General features: G+C 38.9%; 1 protein-coding gene across 1 annotated transcript in view; it reads left to right on the top strand.

Annotated features, from left to right (window-relative positions):
* Window positions 1-13,658, top strand: part of SNX6 (sorting nexin 6) — a 55,599-nt gene that overhangs the window by 37,484 nt on the left and 4,457 nt on the right. Inside the window, exons 11-13 of the mRNA XM_061159158.1 lie at window positions 784-870; window positions 11,884-12,043; window positions 12,126-12,211. Coding sequence (XP_061015141.1) covers window positions 784-870; window positions 11,884-12,043; window positions 12,126-12,211 — 333 coding nt within the window. The remainder of the gene's footprint in view (window positions 1-783; window positions 871-11,883; window positions 12,044-12,125; window positions 12,212-13,658) is intronic.

The following is a 13,658-nucleotide window of genomic DNA, read 5'->3' as shown; positions in this document are numbered from 1 at the left end:
TTTTCTCGATGTGTATGCCCAGCAGTGGGATTGCTGGGTCGAATAGCAATTACATTTACAGTTTTTTAAGGAATCTCCACACTGTTCTCCATTGTGGTTATACTATAGTTTTCATTCCTACCAACAGTGTAAGCGGGGTTCCCCTTTCTCCACACCCTCTCCAGCATTTATTTTCCTAGACTGTTGGCAGCCTTTCTGACCGGCATGAAATGGTACCTCATTGTGGTTTTGATTTGCATTTCTCTGATAATGAGTGATGTTGAGCATCTTTTCACATGTTTGTTAACCATCTCTATGTCTTCTTTGAAGAAATGTCTGTTTAGTTCTATTGGCCCACTTTTTGATTGGGTCATTTATTTTTCTGATATTGAACTACATGAGCTGCTTGTATATTTTGGAGATTAATTCTTTGTCAGTTGTTTAGTTTGCTATTATTTCCTCCCATTCTGAAGGCTGCCTTTTCACCTTGCTTATAGTTCTTGTTGTTGTGCAAAAGCTTTTAATTTTAATTAGGCCCCATTTGTTTATTTTTGTTTTTATTTCCATTACTCTGGGAGGTAGATCATAGAGGATCTTGCTGTGATTTATGTCAGAGAGTGTTCTGCATATATTTTCCTTTAAGAGTTTTATAGTTTCTGGTCTTATATTTAGATCATTAATCCATTTTGAGTTTATTTTTGTGTATGGTATCACTTTAATTTTTTTACAATAATTAAGAAAGAAAGTACTGAGTGTAGAATGTAAGTACTGATCAAATACTTAATTTTTTTTTTCCTATTTTAGAAAATAGAAGCACGAGTGTCAGCTGATGAGGACCTCAAACTTTCTGACCTTTTAAAATATTACTTAAGAGAATCCCAAGCTGCTAAGGTAATTTTATTCATTGTTTTTTAAAATGGACTGCTTTACAGAAACCCATCATCTCCTTAAAAATCGTTAGACTTAAGATGGTTTAAGATGAGTTATCTCTTGATTTTAAATTATATTTTCAAGTGTGATTTGTTTTTCTCCTTTTATAGATTGTAGGTTACAGAACCCCACATTAAAGTCTCCTCTATTAACTTCTGATACAGTTTACCTGGAACTTTTCTTTGAATTTGGTATATTTAGCCAGGTGAAATACCTGCAAAGACAAAAGGAAAACGCCCAAATAACAGTTGTACAGCTAGAGGATTCCTAGTTTGGCCTGTCTAAGTCCTCTCTTGCGGGTGTCTGCTCAGTCGTGTCCAACTCTTCATGACTGCATGGACTGTAGCCCGCCAGGCTCCTCTGTCCATGGGATTTTCCCAACAAGAATACTGGAGTGGGTTGCCATGTCCTCCTCCAGGGAACCTTCCTGATCCAGGGATTGAACCCACGTCTCCTGTGTCTCCTGCATCGCGGGCAGATTCTTTACCACTGAAGCACCAGGGAAGCCCTCTGTTGAGGGTGAGAGAGTCATAAAACAAGGATATGTTTTATTTTAAGGCATCTCAAATTTCCTTTTGGAAATCTGTCCATGTGTAAAACTAAAACTCTTACTAATCAAGAAAATGTTTAACAAAAACTTCTAAAGCACTGAAATCTTAGTGACTCAGATACTCCAATTCAGTGTTAATTTATGAATTGAGATGTACAGAAAATTCCCATCTGGTCACTGGTGCTTTGAATACCCTTCTTTTATTTCTCATCAAATTATAAATAACCCTTTTAACTTTGAGGACTTAAGTACTTACAGATATACTGTCCATATCGAATTTGTTTTAAATCAATCAGATTGTGTATTATGAACTACTTAACATTGGTTGGGCAGGGTTAAAATAAATTGTTCACTTTTGAAGACTTATTATTATAATATGTAATTGTTTGTAATATATTCATAAAAGGGAAGGCTGCTCAACCAATAAAAAGAAATAAGCTATGTATATATACAAGATAGGTCACTCTCAAAATAATTTTGCTGAGTGAAAGAAGCCCAACAGTAAAGACTGCAGTTTACATTAGTGTTCACTCTTGCTGTTGTACATTCCGTGGATTTGGACAAGTGTGTAGTGCCATAAGTATACAGAATAGTTTTCCTACCCAAAAATTCTGTGTTCCATCTGTTCATTCACCTTCTTCCTAACACTTTTTTTTTTCCCTAACTTTTTGATACTTTAATTGCCTCCGTAGTTTTTCCGTTTTCAAAAATAACATATTGTTGGGGCTTTTCATATTGGTTTCTTCACTTGGTAACATGCGTTTAAGTTTCCTCTCTGCTTTTCAGGACTTGATGGCTGTTATCTCTTTAGCAGTTAATAGCCTCTGTCCATCAAGTTTGTTTATCCACTACCCTTACTGAACGGTTGCTTCTGAGTTTTGGCAGTTACGAGTACAGCTGCTGTAAACACCCATGTGCAGGTTTTTGTGTGAACATAAGTTTTCAACTCCTTCGAGTAATAAACAGCAAGGAGGGTAATTGCTAGACCATATGACAGAAGAGTTTGCTCTGTCAAACTGTCTTCCAAAGTGGCTATATCATTGCATTCCCACCAGAATGAATGAGAATTCCTGTGGCTTAACATCCTCACCAGCAATTAGTATTATCAGTATTGTAGATTTTGGCCCTTCTAACAAGGCGTGTAGTGATACCTTGTTCTAATCTGCATTTCCCGGATAACATTTGATGTGAGGCATCTTTTCACAAGCTTATTTGCCATCTCTGTGTCTTTGATGCGCTACCTGTTTAAAAAAAAGAGTTATTTGTGTATTTTGAACTGTCAGGGAAAGAAAAGTGTTAGTCGCTCAGTCGTGTCTGACTTTTTGTGACCTCATGGACTGTAGCCTGTCAGGCTCCTCTGTCCATGGAGATTCTCCAGGCAAGAATACTGGAGGGAGTAGCCATTCCCTTCTTCAGGGGATCTTCCCAATCCAGGAATTGAACCCGGGTTGCCTGCATGCCAGGCAGATTCTTTATCATTTGAGCCACCAAGTACACATCCAAACCGTGGTGTTCTACCACTTCACACCCACTAGGTAGCTCTAGTCAAAAAGACGACAGTGTTGACAGGAATGTGGAGAAATGAGACCCCTCATATAGTTTTGGTGGAAAAATGTAAATGGTGCAGTCACTTTGAAAGTAGTCTGGCATTTTCTCAAGAGGTTCAACATAGAGTTACGAGGTGACCCTGCAATTCTACTTCTAAATAACGAGCTGTGAAAGAGAAGTGAAACATGAAAACATGTCCACAGAAAAGCTTAAACACACAAGTTCATAACAGCATTTTTATGAAATAGCCAAAAAGTTGAAACAAACCGAATGTTTTGACTGATGAATGGATAAATCAATGTGGTATATCCATACAGTGAAATATTTAGCAGTAAAAGGTATGAAAATACTGATTCATGCTACAAATAGATGAACTTGAAACTTTATGCTAAGTGAAAAAGCCAGACGGGAGTTCCCTGACAGTCCAGTGGTTAGGACTCTGCTCTTTCACTGCTGAGGGCCCAGGTTCAGCCCCTGGTCAGAAAGCTAAGATCCCACAAGGCAAGCAGCCAAAGAAGGGAAAAAATGAATAAAATCCAGGCACAGAAGGCCACGTATGAAGTGATTGCTTTAAGAAATCTATATTTGGAGGGGAGGAGCCAAGATGGCGGAGGAGTAGGACGGGCAGACCACTTTCTCTCCTACAAATTCATCAAAAGAATAACTGAATGCAGAACAAACTTCACAAAACAACTTCTGATCGCTAGCTGAGGTCATCAGGCGCCCAGAAAAGCAGCCCATTGTCTTCGGAAGGAGGTAGGACAAAATATAAAAGATTAAAAGTGAGACAAAAGAGCTAAGGACGGAGATCCGTCCAGGGAAGGGAATCTTAGGCGGCATTGCTTGGAGTAGGGTCCGGGCCTGAGTGCCCTGAGGACAATCGGAGGGAGCTTCTAGGAGTTGCCAACTTGAACTGTGGGAGACCAAAGGAGAGAGAGTAAATTAACCGGCCCGAACACACTGCCTGCCGTTTGCAGAACAAAGAGACCGAGAAAATCCAGAGAAGAGCTCGCAGGCTGCGGACCGGCCCAGCCCCGCCGGAGGCAGGAGGCAGGGGGGAGGGGAAGGTCGCGGCGAGACACAGGGCGCAGGCACCCGACCAGCGCGGGCGGGGACTGGGGCTGGAGACGCGGAGGGCAGAAGGCGCGCGCACCTGACTGGCGCCAGCGGAAACTGAGACTGGGTCCGTGGAAGGGAGGGGGCGCGCCACACCTGGTGGGGGTGCGCCCACCAAGGCCCTGGCTGCCTGGACCGCTCTGACGGGGAAGGCACTGAGAGCGGGCGCAGCTTTTCCTTCCGCGCTTTTGTGGAACACCCGAGGGCTGGAACCTCGCGCAGCGCGGGGCGCGCTCCATATAGAGCGGCCGGGAGCCTGAGCAGCGCAGACGGAGAGAGCAGCGTCAGCCCCTCCCGGCAGCGCAAGCCCCTCCCTGCAGAGCGACGAAACTAGCTACCTGAATAAGAGTCCACCTCAGCCCGCCTGTGTCAGGGCGGAAATGAGGCTCTGAAGAGACCGGCAAACAGAAGCCAAATAAACAAAGGGAACCGCCTCAGAAGGGACTGGTGCAACAGATTAAAATCCCTCTAGAAAACACCGACTACACCAGAAGGGGCCTGTAGATATCGAGAAGTGTAAGCTGGAACGAGGAGCTATTTGAAACTGAGCCGAACCCACACTGACCACAACAGCTCCAGAGAAACTCCTAGATATAATATTACTTTTTTCTCTTTTTTTTTTTTTCCTTTTTTAAAATTTTTTCTTTTTTATTATTTTTTCTTTTTTATTTTTTCTCTTTTATTTTCCTTTAAAATCCCCTATTACTCCCCCATTACTCCTTAACTTTCATTTCCATAGATTTTTACGATTTTTTTAATTAGGGAAAAAAAAAATTTTTTTTTTCTTTCTTTTTTTTTCTTTTTTTTTTCTTTCCTTTTTCTCTTCTATTTTCTATTTTTCTTTTTCTCTTATTTCTTTTAAAGTCCTCTAGTACTCCTCTACTACTCCTTAATTTTCATTTTCAATACACTATAACCTTACAAAAAAAAAAAAAAGAAGAGAAGCCCTATTTTTAAACCGAAGATTATTCTCTCCCAATCTTGACTCTCTGTTTTCTACCTCAGAACACCTCTATTTCCTCCTTTCCCCTTCTCTTCCCAATCCAATTCTGTGAATCTTTGTAGGTGACTGGGCTACGGAGAACACTCTGGGAACAGACAGCTGTGTAGATCTGTCTCTCTCCTCTTGAGTCCCCCTTTTTCTCCTCCTGCTCATCTCTGTCTCCCTCCTCCCTCTCCTCTTCTTCATGTAACTCTGTGAACATCTCTGGGTGTCCCTAACGGGGGAGAATCTTTTCGCCATTAACCTAGAAGTTTTCTTATCAGTGCTGTATAGTTGGAGAAGTCCTGAGACTACAGGAAGAATAAAACTGAAATCCAGAGGCAGGAGACTTAAGCCCAAAACCTGAGAACACCAGAAAACTCCTGACTACATGAAACTTTTAAGTAATAAGTGACCGTCCAAAAGCCTCAATACCTACCCTGAAACCAACCACCACCCAAGAGCCAATAAGTTTTAGAGCAAGACATACCACGCAAATTCTCCAGCAACGCAGGAACATAGCCGTGAACATCAACATACAGGCTGCCCAAGGACACACCTAACACATAGACCCATCTCAAAACTCATTACTGGGCACTCCATTGCTCTCCAAAGAGAAGAAATCAAATTCTGCGCACCAAAACACTGACGCAAGCTTCCCTAACCAGGAAACCTTGACAAGCCAATCGTCTAACCCCACCCACGGGGTAAATCCTCCACAATAAAAAGGAACCACAGACCTCCAGAATACAGAAAGCCCACTCCAGACACAGCAATCTAAACAAGATGAAAAGGCAAAGAAATACCCAACAGGTAAAGGAACATGAAAAATGCCCACCAAGTCAAACAAAAGAGGAGGAGATAGGGAATCTACCTGAAAAAGAATTTAGAATAATGATAATAAAAATGATCCAAAATCTTGAAAACAAAATGGAGTTACAGATAAATAGCCTGGAGACAAAGATTGAAAAGATACAAGAAATGTTTAATAAAGACCTAGAAGAAATAAAAAAGAGTCAATTAAAAATGAATAATGCAATGAATGAGATCAAAAACACTTTGGAGGGAACCAAGAGTAGACTAACGGAAGCAGAAGATAGGATAAGTGAGATAGAAGATAAAATGGTGGAAATAAATGAAGCAGAGAGGAAAAAAGGATCAAAAGAAATGAGGACAACCTCAGGGACCTCTGGGACAATGTGAAACGCCCCAACATTCGAATCATAGGAATTCCAGAAGAAGAAGACAAAAAGAAAGGCCATGAGAAAATACTCGAGGAGATAATAGCTGAAAAGTTCCCTAAAATGGGGAAGGAAATAGCCACCCAAGTCCAAGAAGCCCAGAGAGTCCCAAACAGGATAAACCCAAGATGAAACACCCCAAGACACATATTAATCAAATTAACAAAGATCAAACACAAAGAACAAATATTAAAAGCAACAAGGGAGAAACAACAAATAACACACAAAGGGATCCCCATAAGGATAACAGCTGATCTATCAATAGAAACCCTCCAGGCCAGAAGGGAATGGCAGGACGTACTGAAAGTAATGAAAGAGAATAACCTACAACCTAGATTACTGTATCCAGCAAGGATCTCATTCAGATATGAAGGAGAATTCAAAAGCTTTACAGATAAGCAAAAGCTGAGAGAATTCAGCACCACCAAACCAGCTCTTCAACAAATGCTAAAGGATCTTCTCTAGACAGGAAATGCAGAAAGGTTGTATAAACGTGAACCCAAAACAACAAAGTAAATGGCAACGGGACCACACCTATCAATAATTACCCTAAATGTAAATGGGTTGAATGCCCCAACCAAAAGACAAAGATTGGCTGAATGGATACAAAAACAAGACCCCTATATATGCTGTCTACAAGAGACCCACCTCAAAGCAAGAGACACATACAGACTAAAAGTGAAGGGCTGGAAAAAAATATTTCATGCAAACGGAGACCAAAAGAAAGCAGGAGTCGCAATACTCATATCAGATAAAATAGACTTTCAAATAAAGGATGTGAAAAGAGACAAAGAAGGACACTATATAATGATCAAAGGATCAATCCAAGAAGAAGATATAACAATTATAAATATATATGCACCCAACATAGGAGCACCGCAATATGTGCGGCAAACACTAACGAGTATGAAAGAGGAAATTAATAGTAACACAATAATAGTGGGAGACTTTAATACCCCACTCACAACTATGGATAGATCAACTAAACAGAAAATTAACAAGGAAACACAAACCTTAAATGACACAATGGACCAGCTAGACCTAATTGGTATCTATAGGACATTTCACCCCAAAAAAATCAACTTCACCTTTTTCTCAAGTGCACACGGAACCTTCTCCAGAATAGATCACATCCTGGGCCATAAATCTGGTCTTGGAAAATTCAAAAAAATTGAAATCATTCCAGTCATCTTTTCTGACCACAGTGCAGTAAGATTAGATCTCAATTACAGGGAAAAAATTGTTAAAAATTCAAACATATGGAGGCTAAATAACACGCTTCTGAATAACCAACAAATCATAGAAGAAATCAAAAAAGAAATCAAAATATGTATAGAAATGAATGAAAATGAAAACACAACAACCCAAAACCTATGGGACACTGTAAAAGCAGTGCTAAGGGGACGGTTCATAGCATTACAGGCTTACATCAAGAAACAAGAAAAAAACCAAATAAATAACCTAACTCTACACCTAAAGCAACTAGAGAAGGAAGAAATGAAGAACCCCAGGGTTAGCAGAAGGAAAGAAATCTTAAAAATCAGGGCAGAAATAAATGCAAAAGAAACTAAAGAGACCATAGCAAAAATCAACAAAGCTAAAAGCTGGTTTTTTGAAAAAATAAACAAAATTGACAAGCCATTAGCAAGACTCATTAAGAAACAAAGAAGAACCAAATTAACAAAATTAGAAATGAAAATGGAGAGATCACAACAGACAACACTGAAATACAAAGGATCATAAGAGACTACTACCAGCAGCTCTATACCAATAAAATGGACAACTTGGAAGAAATGGACAAATTCTTAGAAAAGTATAACTTTCCAAAACTGAACCAGGAAGAAATAGAAGATCTTAACAGACCCATCACAAGCAAGGAAATCGAAACTGTAATCAAAAATCTTCCAGCAAACAAAAGCCCAGGACCAGATGGCTTCACAGCTGAATTCTACCAAAAATTTAGAGAAGAGCTAACACCTATCTTACTCAAACTCTTCCAGAAAATTGCAGAGGAAGGTAAGCTTCCAAACTCATTCTATGAGGCCACCATCACCCTAATTCCAAAACCAGACAAAGATGTCACAAAAAAAGAAAACTACAGGCCAATATCACTGATGAACATAGATGCAAAAATCCTTAACAAAATTCTAGCAAACAGAATCCAACAACATATTAAAGAAATCATACACCACGACCAAGTGGGCTTTATCCCAGGAATGCAAGGATTCTTTAATATCCGCAAATCAATCAATGTAATACACCACATTAACAAATTGAAAGATAAAAACCATATGATTCTCTCAATAGATGCAGAGAAAGCCTTTGACAAAATTCAACACTCATTTATGATTAAAACTCTCCAGAAAGCAGGAATAAAAGGAACATACCTCAACATAATAAAAGCTATATATGACAAACCCACAGCAAGCATCACCCTCAATGGTGAAAAATTGAAAGCATTTCCCCTGAAATCAGGAACAAGACAAGGGTGCCCACTCTCACCACTACTATTCAACATAGTGTTGGAAGTTCTGGCCACAGCAATCAGAGCAGAAAAAGAAGTAAAAGGAATCCAGATAGGAAAAGAAGAAGTGAAACTCTCACTGTTTGCAGATGACATGATCCTCTACATAGAAAACCCTAAAGACTCTACCAGAAAATTACTAGAGCTAATCAATGAATATAGTAAAGTTGCAGGATATAAAATTAACACACAGAAATCCCTTGCATTCCTATATACTAACAATGAAAAAACAGAAAGAGAAATTAAAGAAACAATACCATTCACCATTGCAACAAGAAGAATAAAATACTTAGGAGTATATCTACCTAAAGAAACAAAAGACCTATACATAGAAAACTATAAAACACTGATGAAAGAAATCAAAGAGGACACAAACAGGTGGAGAAACCTACTGTGTTCATGGATTGGAAGAATCAATATTGTCAAAATGGCTATTCTACCCAAAGCAGTCTATAGATTCAATGCAATCCCTATCAAGCTACCAACGGTATTTTTCACAGAACTAGACCAAAGAATTTCACAATTTGTATGGAAATACAAAAAACCTCGAATAGCCAAAGTAATCTTGAGAAAGAAGAATGGAACTGGAGCAATCAACCTGCCTGACTTCAGACTCTACTACAAAGCCACAGTCATCAAGACAGTATGGTACTGGCACAAAGACAGAAATATAGATCAATGGAACAGAATAGAAAGCCCAGAGATAAATCCACGGACCTATGGACACCTTATCTTTGACAAAGGAGGCAAGGATATACAATGGAAAAAAGACAACCTCTTTAACAAGTGGTGCTGGGAAAACTGGTCAACCACTTATAAAAGAATGAAACTAGAACACTTTCTAACACCATACACAAAAATAAACTCAAAATGGATTAAAGATCTAAATGTAAGACCAGAAACTATAAAACTCCTAGAGGAGAACATAGGCAAAACACTCTCCGACATAAATCACAGCAAGAGCCTCTATGACCCACCTCCCAGAATATTGGAAATAAAAGCAAAAATAAACAAATGGGACCTAATGAAACTTAAAAGCTTTTGCACTACAAAGGAAACTATAAGTAAGGTGAAAAGACAGCCCTCAGATTGGGAGAAAATAATAGCAAATGAAGAAACAGACAAAGGATTAATCTCAAAAATATACAAGCAACTCCTGCAGCTCAATTCCAGAAAAATAAATGACCCAATCAAAAAATGGGCCAAAGAACTAAACAGACATTTCTCCAAAGAAGACATACAGATGGCTAACAAACACATGAAAAGATGCTCAACATCACTCATTATTAGAGAAATGCAAATCAAAACCACAATGAGGTACCATTACACGCCAGTCAGGATGGCTGCTATCCAAAAGTCTACAAGCAATAAATGCTGGAGAGGGTGTGGAGAAAAGGGAACCCTCTTACACTGTTGGTGGGAATGCAAACTAGTACAGCCGCTATGGAAAACAGTGTGGAGATTTCTTAAAAAACTGGAAATAGAACTGCCATATGACCCAGCAATCCCACTTCTGGGCATACACACTGAGGAAACCAGATCTGAAAGAGACACGTGCACCCCAATGTTCATTGCAGCACTGTTTATAATAGCCAGGACATGGAAGCAACCTAGATGCCCATCAGCAGATGAATGGATAAGGAAGCTGTGGTACATATACACCATGGAATATTACTCAGCCGTTAAAAAGAATTCATTTGAACCAGTCCTAATGAGATGGATGAAACTGGAGCCCCTTATACAGAGTGAAGTAAGCCAGAAAGATAAAGAACATTACAGCATACTAACACATATATATGGAATTTAGAAAGATGGTAACGATAACCCTATATGCAAAACAGAAAAAGAGGCACAGAAATACAGAACAGACTTTTGAACTCTGTGGGAGAATGTGAGGGTGGGATATTTCAAAAGAACAGCATGTATACTATCTATGGTGAAACAGATCACCAGCCCAGGTGGGATGCATGAGACAAGTGCTCGGACCTGGTGCACTGGGAAGACCCAGAGGAATCGGGTGGAGAGGGAGGTGGGAGGGGGGATTGGGATGGGGAATATGTGTAAATCTATGGCTGATTCATATCAATGTATGACAAAAAAAAATAATAATAATAATAAAAAAAGAAATCTATATTTGGCTGTGCTGGGTCTTGGGCTTTTCCTTACTTGTGGCGAGTTGGGCCTCCTCTCTACTTGGGGTGCATGGACTTCTCCTTGTGGTGGTTTTTCAAGCAGCCAAAAAAGGAAAAAAATGAATAAAAGCCAGGCACAAAAGGCCACATATGAAATGATTCCTTTAAGAAATCTATATTTGGCTGTGCTGGGTCTTGGGCTCTTCCCTACTTGTGGCGAGTTGGGGCTCCTCTCTCCTTGGGGTGCACGGACTTCTCCTTGTGGTGGTTTCTCCTTTGCAGAGCACGGGCTCCCCAGCGGACAAGCTTCGGGAGTGGTGGCTCCCGGGCTCGAGGGCACAGACTCAGTAGTTGTGGCACACGGGGTTGGTTGTCTTACGACATGTGGGATCTTCCCCTATCAGGCAGGGAAACCGTATCTCTTGGATTGGCAGGCACATTTTTTACTCATGAGCCACCAGGGAAGCCCAGGATTCCTTTTTTAATGAAAAGTCCAAAATAGGCAAATCTGTAGAGACAGCAGATGAATAGTTGTCCATGACTGGGGGTGGGGGCTGTGGGAGGAAATGGAGAGTGACTGCCAATGGATATGAGATTTATTTTCGGGTGACAGATGTTCTAAAATTGAGTGTAGTGATGGGTACACAACTCCGTGTGCATACTAACCATTGAATTGTGCTCTTTAAATGGATGAATTTATATGGTGATATGAGTTATACCTCAGTAAAGCTGTTACCAAAAAAATTTAGGAGAGTAACTGACCTGTGGCATTCAGGGTGTAAGTGTTAGCTCCGATGATGGTTGTTGGGGTGGGGGAGGGAGGTTGGCAGCAGCTACTAGACACAGCAGCATATGTTATCATGAAGCATTCTGTTTTATAGGATCTCCTCTATCGAAGATCTAGGTCATTAGTGGATTATGAAAATGCCAATAAAGCACTGGATAAAGCAAGAGCGAAAAATAAAGATGTTCTGCAGGCTGAAACATCCCAACAGTTATGTTGTCAGAAATTTGAAAAAATATCTGAATCTGCAAAACAAGGTACTCTTATATTAACCTTTAATCATCAGGTGTGTTTTACACTGTTACACAAGTAGTTAATCCTAATTTGTTTTGTTCACAGAACTTATAGATTTTAAGACAAGAAGAGTTGCTGCATTCAGAAAAAATTTAGTGGAACTGGCAGAGTTAGAACTGAAGCATGCAAAGGTAGTGTCATACTAAAGATTTAACAATTTAAGTGACTTAAAATTTAGAAATGAGTCTGTTCTGATACTTTATACTAATTTTAAAAATAGAAAATCTTAGATTTGAGAGGGATTTTAAAGATTTATCTAATTTCAGCAAGAATAGTATCTGCAGTGTCTCTAATGGTCAGCTCTGCAAGACTCTAGTACCTAATATGGAGAAACAGTATCATTTTTTGACTAGTTAAAAAAATAAATTTTCTTTACCCTACTGTCATTGCTTATTTAAAATACTATACCCGAAAATGGAAACACTTTCGCGTGTGTGAAATGATTATTGTACACATTTCTTGTTGCAGCACGTTTTTTTAATTGAAGTATATAGTTGACTTAGAATGTTATGTTGAGATCAGGTGTACAGAAAAGTGATTCAGTTATATACATATATGTATATATTCTTTTTCAGATTCTTTGCCATTATAGGTTATTACAGAATATTGAGTATAGTTCCCTGTGCTATACAGTAGGTCCTTGTTGTTTATTTTATATATAGTAGCATGTATATGTTCCCTTGTGGCTCAGCTGGTAAAGAATCCGCCTGCAATGCGAGAGATTTGGGTTTGATCCCTGGATTGGGAAGATCCCCTGAAAAAGGGAAAGGCTACCCACTCCAGTATTCTGGCCTGGAGAATTCCATGGACTGTATAGTCCATGGGGTCGCAAAGAGTTGGACACAACTGAGCAACTTTCTTTTTTTTTTTCTGAGCAACTTTCAAAAAAAAAAAAAGTACGTATATGTTACTCTCAAATTCATATTTTTGTGGTAAATAACATAAAATTAACCATTTTTAAATGTAAAGTTTGAGTAGTGTTAAATATATTCACGTTGTTGTACACTGGATCTCTAGAACTTTTTCATTTATTGAGCATTTATTTGAAAAATGTAATTGCAGGCCACATGTGTGTCTGTTAAATTTTAGCTTTCTAATCGTAGCCCAGCTCATTGAGATCTTTTAGAAACTTGGGTTTGATCATGTAGTATTTGACTATTAGGCTAGTTTTTCCTGTCAGTTGTTTGATATTTGCAATTTGCATGAACTTCCTTTTTATGTCTTCATCTAAGTTTTGATTTAAAAGGTTGATCAGGATTAAATGAGTCAGTGTTTGTTAATCTAATTTATAAAAGTAAGTGGCACCAAAAAACTTTTAGTTCCCTTCTGTTCTTTCTATACTAATTGAAATTAACTTATTAATTAATATTTATTTGATTATATTTATTTGAATAGTTATGAATTCACTTATTTATACTATTATCCACCATTATTTCTCCATTTTATCTGTGAAGGACATTAGGATTGAGCCTGTTTTGGTTTTCTGATGTTCACTGTTTATGTTCTTTTTAAAGAGGTTATAAACTATCACGGATTTTGTTATAGATTAAGGATGAGTTCACAAACTATAACCTGTTT

The sequence above is a fragment of the Dama dama genome, chromosome 13 (assembly GCF_033118175.1).
Source record: "Dama dama isolate Ldn47 chromosome 13, ASM3311817v1, whole genome shotgun sequence".
NCBI classification, from domain to species: Eukaryota; Metazoa; Chordata; class Mammalia; order Artiodactyla; family Cervidae; genus Dama; species Dama dama.
This window is presented reverse-complemented; position numbering and strand designations above follow the sequence as displayed.